The sequence below is a fragment of the Rhinoderma darwinii genome, chromosome 1 (genome assembly GCF_050947455.1).
Source record: "Rhinoderma darwinii isolate aRhiDar2 chromosome 1, aRhiDar2.hap1, whole genome shotgun sequence".
In the NCBI taxonomy this organism is placed as follows: domain Eukaryota; kingdom Metazoa; phylum Chordata; class Amphibia; order Anura; family Rhinodermatidae; genus Rhinoderma; species Rhinoderma darwinii.
The window spans coordinates 88,072,653-88,084,705 of record NC_134687.1 but is presented as its reverse complement, the minus strand read 5'-3'; the positions used below and the strand labels follow the sequence as shown (position 1 = coordinate 88,084,705).

Genomic DNA, 12,053 nt, shown 5'->3' with positions numbered 1-12,053 from the left:
ATAAGTGCCCTATCTTGTACATAATGTGATCGGTGCTGTAATTTAGATTACAGCAGTGTTTTTTATTTAGAAAAAGGATCATTTTTGACGGAGTTATGACCTATTTTAGCTTTATGCTAATGACTTTCTTAATGGACAACTGGGCGTGTTTTACTTTTTGACCAAGTGGGCGTTGTGGAGACCAATCAGCGTCATACACTTCTCCCCATTCATTTACACAGCACATAGTGATATAGCTATATATCGCTATGTGCAGCCACATAAACACACTATAACTGTGAAAGATTTCCCTGACACAGCTTCTGTGTCGACGCCTGTGGTTAATCAGCCTGCATCTGTTCCTAGTTCTGCTAGAGTGACTCGATCTGCTACCACTCAGGATGGTAGGCTGAGGAGTGGGAGAGCCTATCGCAGCCTGGCCAGACGGTTCTAGCTCCCGACCTTGGTCTACTTATACCTTCATTTGCTGCTTGTCCTTTGCCTGTGACTCTCTATTGTTTCCTGGCTCTGCTGTTCCTGCTGTTACCATTGACCTCTGCTTCATATTGACCCTGGCTTGACTGACTATTCTCCTGCTCTGCATTTGTACCTCGCACACTCCAGGTTTGACTCGGCTCGTCCACTACTCTGTTGCTCACGGAGTCACCGTGGGCTACTGCCCCACATCCCTTGCTTTTGTGTTCCCTTGTCTTGTTTGTCTGTCGCGCACATATTGAGTGTAGGGACCGTCGCCCAGTTGTACGCCGTCGCCTAGGACGGGCTGTGCAAGTACGCAGGGACTGAGTGGCGGGTAGATTAGGGCTCACCTGTTTGTCTCCCTATCCTGACATTACAATAACGCTACTCAAGTGTCCTGACAGTGAATATACATCACCTCCAGCCAGGACGTGATGTCTATTCAGAATCCTGATACTTCTGTTGCGTCTGTGTGATATTTAGAGCAAGTCAAGCGTAATATCATTTTAAATGACAGGTTACATCATAATCTCGCGAGATTACACTTGCCTTGCTGTAAATATCACACAGACGCTACAGAAGTGTCAGGATTCTGAATAGACATCACGTCCTGGCTGGAGGTAATGTATATTCACTGTCAGGACACTTGAGTAACGTTATAGTGTGTTTATGTGGCTGCACATAGCGATATAGCTATATCGCTATGTGCTGTGTAAATCAATGGGGAGAAGTGTATGACGCTGATTGGTCAGTGTCATACACTTCTCTCCACAACGCCCACTTGGTCAAAAAGTAAAACACGCCCAGTTGTCCATTAAGAAAGTCATTAGCATAAAGCTAAAATAGGTCATAACTCCGTCAATCTACATTACAGCGTTAATCACATTATGTACAAGATAGGCCACTTATAATGTGGTGACAGAGCCTCTTTAACAAAACGTAACACAGGCTGCTATCCATGTCTAAACTGCATCAATTTTTCTTTGATGCAGAAAGGACCAAAATCCACTCATCCTAAAACAAGAACGATTTATGACATACGGTTCTATTTAACCCCTTAATGACCAGCCTATTTTAGACCTTAATGACCAAGCTATTTTTTACGTTTTTCCATTGTCACATTCCAAGAGCTATAACTTTTTTATTTTTGCATCTACATAGCTGTATAAGGTCTTGTTTTTTGTGGGACAAGTTGTATTTTTTAATAGCACCATTTTGAGGTACATATTATTTATTGATTAACTTTTATTAACTTTTTTTGGGGGGGAATAGAAAAAAATCTGAAATTTCGCCACTCTTTTTTGCGTCCTAAATCTACGCCGTTTACCGTGTTGTATAAATAGCACAATAACTTTATTCAGTGGGTTGTTACGATACCAAATTTGTATAGAGTTTGCATGTTTTACTACTTTTACACAGTAAAAACGCTTTTTTTTCAAAATTATTTGTTTTTGTGTCTCCATATTTGAAGAGCCGTAACGGGGTTTTTTTTCGCCGATACAGTTGAATGAGGGCTTTTTTTTTGCGGGAAGACTTGTAGTTTTTATTGGTACCATTTTGGAGTAGATACGACTTTTTGATCACTTTTTAATCACATTTTTTTAAAGTCAGGATTCATAGAAAACAGCAATTTTTCCGTCGTTTTTTATTTAATTTTTTACGGCGTTCACCATGCGGTTTAAGTAATGTAATAGCTTTATAGTCAGGGTCGTTACGGACGCGGTGATACCAAATATGTGTAATTTTTTCACTTTATTTTGTTTTTTTTTAATACTAAAGCAGTTTGTAAGGGGAAAAAGTGGGTTTTTCATTTTTTTTTCAAATTTTTTTTAATTAACTTTATTAAACTTTTTCTCTACTTTTTTACTAGTCCCACTAGGGGACTTTAATATGCGATTCTCCGATCGCTATTATAATGCACTGCAATACTTTTGTATTGCAGTGTATTACTGCCTGTCCGTTTAACACGGACAGGCATCTGCTAGGTCATGCCTGCGGCATGATCTAGCAGGCATTCGCTACAGGCAGACCTTTATTAGGCCCCCGGCTGCCATCGGAGACACAGACACTCGGCGATCTTATCGCCGGGTGTCAGTGGGATGAGAGGGAGCTCCCTCTCTCCAAAAACCACTCAGATGCGGTGAGTGCGCAATTCCTGTGAAACGTTTAAAGGGTTAAGAAACTTTCTAAATGCTGTTTTGAATACTTTGAGGGGTGAAGTTTTTAAAATGGGGTGACTTTTTGGGGGTTTCTAATATATAAGGCCATAAAAGCCGCTTCACAACTGAACTGGCCCCTGTAAAAATAGCCTTTTGAAATTTTCTTGAAAATGTGAGAAAAAGCTGTTAAAGTTCTAAGCCTTGTGACGTCATAGAAAAATAAAAGGATATTCAAAAAACGATGCCAATCTAAAGTAGACATATGGGGGATGTTAATTAGCAACAATTTTGTGTGGTATAACTGCCTGTCTTACAAGCAGATACATTTCCATTTAGAAAAATGCTAATTTTTGCAATTTTTCACAAAATTTTGGTGTTTTTGTCACTGGTAAATATTGAATTTATCGACCACATTTTTCCACTATCATAAAGTCCAATGTGTCACGAGAAAACAGTCTCAGAATCGCTTTGATAGGTAAAAGCATTCCGGAGTTATTACCACATAAAGTGAAATATGTCAGATTTGAAAAAATGGGTCTGGTCCTGAAGGCCAAAATGAACTTGGTCCTGAAGGGGTTAAAAGTTGATTTTTCCTTACATGGCACTGTCTAGGACTGACTTGCTTTCTTGGTGGTAGATGTCGGATAGTTTCTTTATGTATATGAAGGAACATATCTATTCTATCTATCTATCTATCTATCTATCTATCTATCTATCTATCTATCTATCTATCTATCTATCTATCTATCTATCTATCTATCTATCTATCTATCTATCTCTCTATCTATCTAATAGATAAAATATAGATAGATAAATGGATACACAGATAGATAGATGATAGATAATAGATAGATAGATAGATAGATAGATAGATAGATAGATAGATAGATAGATAGATACATAGATATAAGGTAGATTAGATAGTTCAATGTTGGATCCTACCATCCCCAGGTATATATGTAGGCTTAGTCCCAGTTCTGGGTGTATGTGCAGCGTAGGTTCCCACCTTACAGAGGTCGCCTTGTCGTGGCAGGTGGGCAAACACTTTTTGATCAAAATGTGCACTAAGAACCTCCCTATTATAAGTAGATTTAGCTTTAGTGCATATTTATTTATATTTAGTGGTTTAGGTGGCATTAGTGTCGCAGTGTGCTGTCGCCATTCTTTTTCTGCTAAATAGATAGATAGATAGATAGATAGATATAATATAGATAGATAAATGGATACACAGATAGATGGATAGATAGATATAAGATAGATCGATATAAAATAGATAGATAGATATTGTTCGCAGTGTGCTGTCGCCATTTTCTTGTGTGTTGTATAAATTTGCAGTCACATGCGTTCTTGCACCTGTATACACGCTTTGTTTCCTTTTGTTCGAATGTGCTGTTCAAACTTTTGTGTTGTTTATGTGATCCATATATGTGGGGTTAATAACTGCCTCCATTTTTTGATCTTGCACTCCTCCCATTCTGCTCTGTGTAATTAGTTTAATGCTGGTTCCTACCATCCCCAAGAATATGTAGGTTTAGTCCCGGTTCTGGGTGTATGTGCAGCGTAGGTTCCCACCTCATAGAGGTTGCCTTGTCATGGCAGGTGGGCTCACACAATTTGATGAAAATGTGCGCTAAGAACCTCCCTATTGTAAGTAGATTAAGCAGTAATACATATTTATTTATATTTAGCGGCTTAGGTGGCATTAGTGTTCGAAGTGTGCTGTCGCCATTTTCTTGTGTGCTATATGGATAGATATAAGATAGATGCACAGATAGATAGATAGATAGATAGATAGAATATAGATAGATATAAGATGGATTAGATAGATGGATAGATATATATAAGACAGATAGATATAAGATAGATAGATAGATAGATAGATATAAGAAAGATTAGATAGATAGATAGAAGATAGATAGATAGATATGAGATAAATGGATAGATAAATGTGAGATAGACAGATATATAGATATTAGGTAGATAGATAGATAGATATTTTTATTCTCCCTCCCTGACAGCCTGCCAAGAGAGGGAGAAGTTACAGGGGGGGGAGGGTCGCGAGGGGGGGATCATGAGGGGGGGGTGCCATGGGGGGCACAAGGGGAGGCTCTATGCACCGCCGACGGGGATAGTATTGTGATCGTTATGACAGGATGCCTTTTGTGCCAGTGCCCTTGTAGATAGTGACACGGTGCCCATGTAGATAGTGCCCATGTACATAGCGCCACAGTGTCCCCTGTAGAAAGTGCCCCTATATAGTGCCACAGTGTCCATGTAGATAGAGCCACACCTCCCTTGAAGATAGCGCCACCCCCTGTAGATAGCACCATTGGGACTCCCTCGAGGAGCGGAATCCCCAGCCAGAGCATCTGCAACCGGGATTCCACTCAAGGAGTAGCCACTAATTCTGAAGCAGGGAACCATCAGCTTCCTGCTTCAGAATTAGTTCATAGCAGAGGAGCAGAGGGAGCTTGCTTCTCCGCTCGCCGAGGACTCCACCGGCACATCGCTTTCAAGAGCTGTGCTCGGGGAAGCCCTTGACGGTACTGTCCATATATGGACAGTGACGTCCGTGGCAATTCCTTGAGCGGAATCCCTGTTGGCGACTCTGGCTGGGGATTCTGCTCCAGGAGTAGCCACTGACGTCACTCTCCATATATGGACAGTACCGTCAAGGGCTTCCCCGAGCACAGAGCTTAAAGTAGCGCTGTGCCCGGGGAGTCCTCGGCGAGCGGAGGAGCTCCCTCTGCTCCTCCGCTATGAACTAATTCTGAAGCAGAGAGCTGATGGTTTCCTGCTTCAGAATTAGTTTGACAGCGGGATAAACCCCTGGCCACACGAGACAGCGGGACACCGCCCGGAATCCGGGAGTATCCTGCTGAATCTGGAACGGTTGGGAGGTATGGTTTTTGTACATTTTTTTTACTTATTTATAGAATAGGAAATCATATAGTTTGCTAATATAGATGTACTATAAATTCCTCTCACTTACATATATTATAGCGCATGAGGCCCCTGTCACAGTGGAATGGTATAGCCCACAGATTAGTCCTGTGTAATGCATCCACAGTCTAACTGAATATGACTAGAAATGGCATCAGTCATGCGACCCCCCCCCCCCCCCCCGGTCCCACACTGTGTTGCGAAACACTGGCTATGTGAATAGAACTAATGGTGGAATAATGATAAACAATTGATTCACTGCCTCTAGATGATGTATAAAAGAACTGCCTCTCATGTTGTCATGTTGTTAATAAAGTACAATTTAAAAAAAAGCACACAACACACAGAGGAGTCGGAGAAGAATGTAAGAGCTATTCACCTGTTATACACCTGGACAATGTTACCGGAATGCCTGGGGTCACATGATATGGGTCACATGACTCCATTCTGTTATCCTATTGGTGCTTTTGATGGACAAATCTGTCGGCTATACCATTTTTTATTTTTAGACAGAGACAAATTCACTGCCATAAGAAAGGTTTGTGGGCAGAATTTTAAATACATGTATATTAGAAATCTGTATGATTTCCTATTCTATAAGTAAATTAATAGAAAAAATAAAAAGAGGACAATCCCTTTAAGCTCTATTTACATGAAACCGGAAACCACCTTTAAGACATATTGTACAATGTGTGTAATAGTAGGGTTATAGTTAAAAAAGCAGCCTTGACATGCCGTGATATCACTAGAGTGCACTGTCCAGAGTAGATAAAACACGCATTGTTAATGTTTCACAAATATCTTCCCAGGATACTCGACACAGTACCATAAAAACAACACATGAAGCATGTGGGGATCATTCATAGCTGCGTGATACTAGTCTCAAGTGACAAGAACACACGTCCAGTTGTTTTGGATAAATATATTGAAGAAATTGTCTAACGGTGATATTACTGAATGTCGCGTTATGGCTTTCAGTGAAGATGTGCATCTCCTTACTTGGCAGGCTGCAGCAGTTGTCTTGTTGACCTTGCTGGCCATTTCTGTGACCCCTTTCCTTACGGAGTACATCCGAAAATGGAAAATAATGAAGCCAATCCCTGGATTCAGCCCTACTTACCCATTAATTGGGAATGCCCTGCACTTCAAGCCAAATGGTGGAGGTATTTTCTTCTTATTTTCTACTTACTGTAATAATAATAACAAACATAACAGTAATATTTTGTCTGAAACAGAACTGTTGATGTTAATCGATTGCTTTAATACTTTTATTAATGTTATTTTAAAAAAAATCCCCAAAAAATCACTACAATATAAAATCATCTTATCACTTTCTATAAACACAAAAATCACATTATATAGAATAGGATAAGCCAGGACGTAGTCTGTTTGGTATTTTTGAATTCCTCCCGCCCCTTCGGGCCCTGCATTAGCATACGATTTGTACAACCTGTGCAGCTGCACAGGGGCCCAGTAGGTAAGGGGGCCCACTGTCACCTGAAAGCAGCCTTTCTCTGTCTATTAGATTTAATGTAAATGCCTAAACTAATGAACTTTATGGTAAACAATTAGATAGACATGGATTTAGACATAAGGGGATGATTTATTATGAGAAATTAGAGAGCAAGGGGCCCATATACTCTTCTTGCACAGGGGCCCTCAGTGTCTGTGTCTGGTCCTGACAATGTGTATTCGATTTTCCTGGAGTGTTCCCTTAAACTGTGAAAAAAAATGCCTTTGTCCCTAATAGCGACAAACTTAAAAATCTAGGAACCGCGAGAATCTGTTCTTTTAGCAAGAGGCATATGTCCAAAAGGCAGGTACTCACAGATTAGTTATTTTATTTTCTGGCTACATGTGATTTTATGTTTTCTTTTTATCACAGATGACAAATGTTACATAGTAGTGAACTGCATGTAAAAAACACCAAAAAAACATTCAATCTATGCAGCACAAACAATGAAGGTAACTGTGATGCCATAAGCTGTCAGCCATTAAAGACAGAAAAAGCCACAGGTTCACCATAGGACAGAAGCAGTCAGAGGGCTTCAACTCCATTAAATGTTTTTACCTTCTATTGGCCTCTAAAAGTCCCTAAAAATTGAACGATTATTCAAAACATTGACAAACTTTTGATGGTTTGAAAAGTTCTTCCCGAGGATCTGATGGTCATTTACATCAGAAATCTTACCGGAAATCTCTTTGACATGAAATACATCTTTTTTCCCTTGTTATGGGACAATATTTATGTTTACCATATTTTTTTTTTTAGATTTTTTCCTTGAAATGGTTCAGCATACAGAGGCTTTCAGACATCTGCCACTGATGAAAATATGGGTTGGACCAGTACCTTTCCTGATATTATACCATGCAGAGACTGTAGAGGTGAGCAACTTTTGAGATTCCTGAAAAATTATTGTGGCTGGGTAGTAAAAATAACAGTATCTATATATAATGCTTAATGCTATAATGACAAAGAGGACCAGCTAAATCAATTACTTAAAGAGGCTCTGTCACCAGATTATAAGTGCCCTATCTCCTACCTAATGTGATCGGTGCTGTAATGTAGATAACAGTGGTTTTCATTTTGAAAAGCGATAATTTTTGAGCAAGTTATGAACAATTTTATATTCATGCTAATTCGTTCCTTAATGGGCGTTTTTTTTAACTTTTGACCAAGTGGGCGATGTACAGAGAAGTGTATGAAGCTGACCAATCAGTGTCATACACTTCTCTTCATTCATGTCCATACAGTCCATCTGTACTCACAGCACAGCGGGATCTCGCAAGATCACGCTGTGCTGTCACTTACTCCTACAGTAACTTTACCGAAGTGTCTTGAGAGTGAATAGACATCGCTTCCAGCAAGGATTCGAGGTCTATTTCCACTCCCGACACTTCAGTAAAGTTACTGTGAGACTTACTCACAACACAGCGACTTTACCAAAGTGTCGGGAGTGGGAATAGACATCGTATCCTTGCTGGAGGTGATGTCTATTCCCTCTTAAAACACTTCGGTAAAGTTACTGTGGGAGTAAGTGACAGCACAGCATGATCTTGCGTTATCACGTTGTGCTGTGAGTATAGATGGCCATGAATGGAGAGAAGTGTATGATGCTGATTGGTCAGCATCATACACTTCTCTTTACAACGCCCACTTGGTCAAAAGTAAAAAAACGCCCAGTTAGGCATTAAGAAACTAATTTGCATAAATCTAAAATTGTTCATAACTTGCGCTAAAATTATCGTTTTTCAAAATAAAAACCACTGTTTTAAGCACTTATAATCTGGTGACAGAGCCTCTTTAAAGAGTGCATAGAATCGGGCTTTAGGGTACATTCACACAGCAAGTTACAGGCAGTATTCTCATGTTTGCCTCAACAGAAATCTCTGTTTATATGACATTTGTGATGTTGTCTGTTCAGTGCATTTGTCAGGAGCACTTTCTGACTTAAGCGTTGACTTGCCCATCGACTGTTTATAGCCAAATATATGCTAAAATAGTTTCCTTTTGATATACCTTTGGCTGTCATACATTGTTACGCTTTTTGTTTTAACTGTATTGAAAGGTAACTATTGACTACGTTTTTAAAATACAAGGGGAACCTGAAAAAAAACATATATTGCGCAGTAAACGATTTTACAATGCAAGTCGATGGCACACATGCACAACTGTATAGACAGACATATGTATAGGAATGCATATGCCTATATCTGGGGCATACATTCAGCTGCGCTTTTCAAATGTGCACATGAAGCGGAAGCCCCAAATGTGATGAGAACAGAGCAGAAAACTCGCCATATATTTTCACAAAGCCCCATAGTACAATATATAGAGGCTTATTATTGTATAAACCACAGCTGCTGGTTGACAGACAAATTACATCTGACTAATGAACATTAATGAAATAACAGAAATGTGGACCAACATGCTGATTTACCCAGTGGCGTAACTACTGCCGTAGCAGCCATATCGGCTGCTACGGAGCACAGGGCAAAACTGGGCCCGGTGGTGCCACTTGCAGCCGCTGTGGCTGCTACAGAGTTAAAGATGCCACATTCAATAGTATCTGCGTCCTTAGGAACAGATACTGTTGAACACTATGGCAGAACAGGGAGGTAGCTCCCTGCTCTGCCATTTACTAGGCTATTGACCGTTCGGCCTGCAGCCTATCTGGATACCTGTGCAGGCTTCCATGATGATGTCACTGGATCATGCCGGCCTATGCAAGGATCCCATCAGCGTTGTGGATGAGCATAATTTTTTTGTTTTATTTGTTTGGGGGATGGTGGGGAGTTGTATGGCACTGTCTACAAGGGGGAGGTGGGGGCTGTATGGCACTGTCTACAAGGGGGAGGTGGGTGGCACTGTCTACAAGAGGGAAGTGGGTGTCAATGTTTACAAGGGGGAGGTGGGGGGCTGTATGGCCCTATCTACAAGGGGGAAGTGGGGGGTACTATCTACAAAGGAGAGGTGGTGGCATGATCTACAAGGGGGGCTGTGTGGCACTGTCTACAAGCGGGGAAGGGGCACTATCTACAGGGGGGCTGTGTGGCACTATCTACAAGGGGGGGTGTGACACTATCTAAAGGGGGGCTGTATAGCACTGTTTACAAGGGGGGCTGTATGGCAAAATCTACAGGGGGAGCTGTATGACACTATCTACAGCGGGGCTGTATTGCACTATCTACAGGGGGATGCTATATGGCACTATCTACAGGGGGATGCTATATGGCACTATCTACAGGGGACAGTATGGCATAATCTACAGGGGGCTGTATGGCATAATCTACGGGGGATGGGCTATATGGCATAATCTATGGAGGGGGCTGTATGTATGGCATAATCTATGGGGGGGTGGGCTGTATGGCATAATCTATGGGGGACTGTATGGCATAATTTATTGGGGGACTGTATGCCACTAGCTATATGGGGGTTATACAGCACTATCTACAGGGGGGCTGTACGGCACTATCTACAGGGGGGCTGTATGGCAGAATCTACAGGGGGGCTGTATCGCACTATTTACATGGGGGCAGTATGTCGCAATCTACAAAAGGGTTGTGTGTGGCACCCAGGGGAGGGGAGGAGGGGTCCAGTCAAAAGTTTGCTATGGACCCCAGGCTTTCATAGTTACGCCCCTGGATTTATCCTTGATATGGCTTTGCTCAGAAAATAAATTATGGGGCTCTCCCCTCAGTCTATGATAAATGTAGAAATAACCAATATTTAGAATTTTTCGATCCCTAAAAATGACTTTATTTTATTAAGTAGCTGAAATTTAAAAAAATAAAATAACAAATATACTTTCTATTTAGATATGATGTGGTTCCCTCTTGGGGTTTCAGTGAGGTCACTTCCTGTTGACTTAACAGGGCAATAATGTGTTGTCCAGCTCCAAGTGGCCGCAGCAACCAATTACTGAATGACATGTCTCTGTTTAAATAGATGGAAATGTAATAAAAATTATATTGTTAGGCTGGAATCATGCGTGAAATTTTGGCTTCGTTCACATTAGCGCTAGGGCTCCGTTCCAATGTTACGTCTGAGCTTTACGTTGGAACGGAGCCCTGACAGACACAAACAGAAACCATAGGTTTCCGTTTCCATCACCATTGATTTCAATGGTGACGGATCCGTTGCCAATGGTTTCCGTTTGTCTCTGTTGTGCAAGGGTTCCGTCGTTTTGATGGAATCAATACCGTAGTCGACTACACTATTGATTCCATCAAAACTACGGAACTCTTGCACAATGGAGACAAACGGAAACCATTAGCACCAGATCCGTCACCATTGAAATCAATAGTGATGGAAATAGAAAACTATGGTTTTCGTTTGTGTCTGTCAGGGCACCGTTCCGATGGAGAGCTCTAGCGCAAATGTGAACGAAGGATTTCCTTCTCTTTGGATTCACTCCTGGTTTTGGCTTAAAATAAACTGCCACAAAAACTGCATGTGTGAATCCAGCCTAAAAAAATATAATCATTTTGCTTCTTATAAGGGTTTTTTTCTCTGGCCGCAGTAATCCATAAAACCCATAAAAGTTGGACTTATTGGGTTATGGGGAATCAGCACTTAGGGAATATTTTTTTGATAGCAGTGATCAATGTAATACATTATATATACTTTATGGTGAATATGACTGCATAGGTATATTGGGGAAGATTTATCAATGAATCTGTTGGTATCTTAAAAAAGTATGGCAACAGATTCATTGGCATTGTTTGGCATTGCCATTGTTTTCAGAGACACTTTTTTAGTTATAAATGTGTCAGAAATCTTCCATAAATTTGTTTTTCTACACATTCATGTCAGCCTTAGGCCTTATTCACACGAACGTGTCCGTTTTGCACGCGTAAAAAAAAAACAGCGTTTTTCCTGCATTGCAGTTCCGTGTGACATCAGTGTATGGTGCGTGTCAGCGTTGTTTACGCGCGTATGTCATCAGTATGTCACGCGTTTCACGTCAGCAAAATAAACTGAAGAAGGTGGTT

The 12,053-nt window shown here is 40.8% G+C and overlaps 1 protein-coding gene across 1 annotated transcript in view; it reads left to right on the top strand.

Moving 5' to 3' along the window:
• The first annotated feature begins 2,507 nt into the window (after positions 1-2,507).
• Positions 2,508-12,053, top strand: part of LOC142736273 (cytochrome P450 4V2-like) — a 59,848-nt gene continuing 50,302 nt past the window's right edge. The window contains exons 1-2 of the mRNA XM_075849633.1: positions 2,508-2,596; positions 7,831-7,943. Of these exons, the coding sequence (XP_075705748.1) occupies positions 7,845-7,943 (99 nt within the window). The 5' untranslated portion in view covers positions 2,508-2,596; positions 7,831-7,844. The remainder of the gene's footprint in view (positions 2,597-7,830; positions 7,944-12,053) is intronic.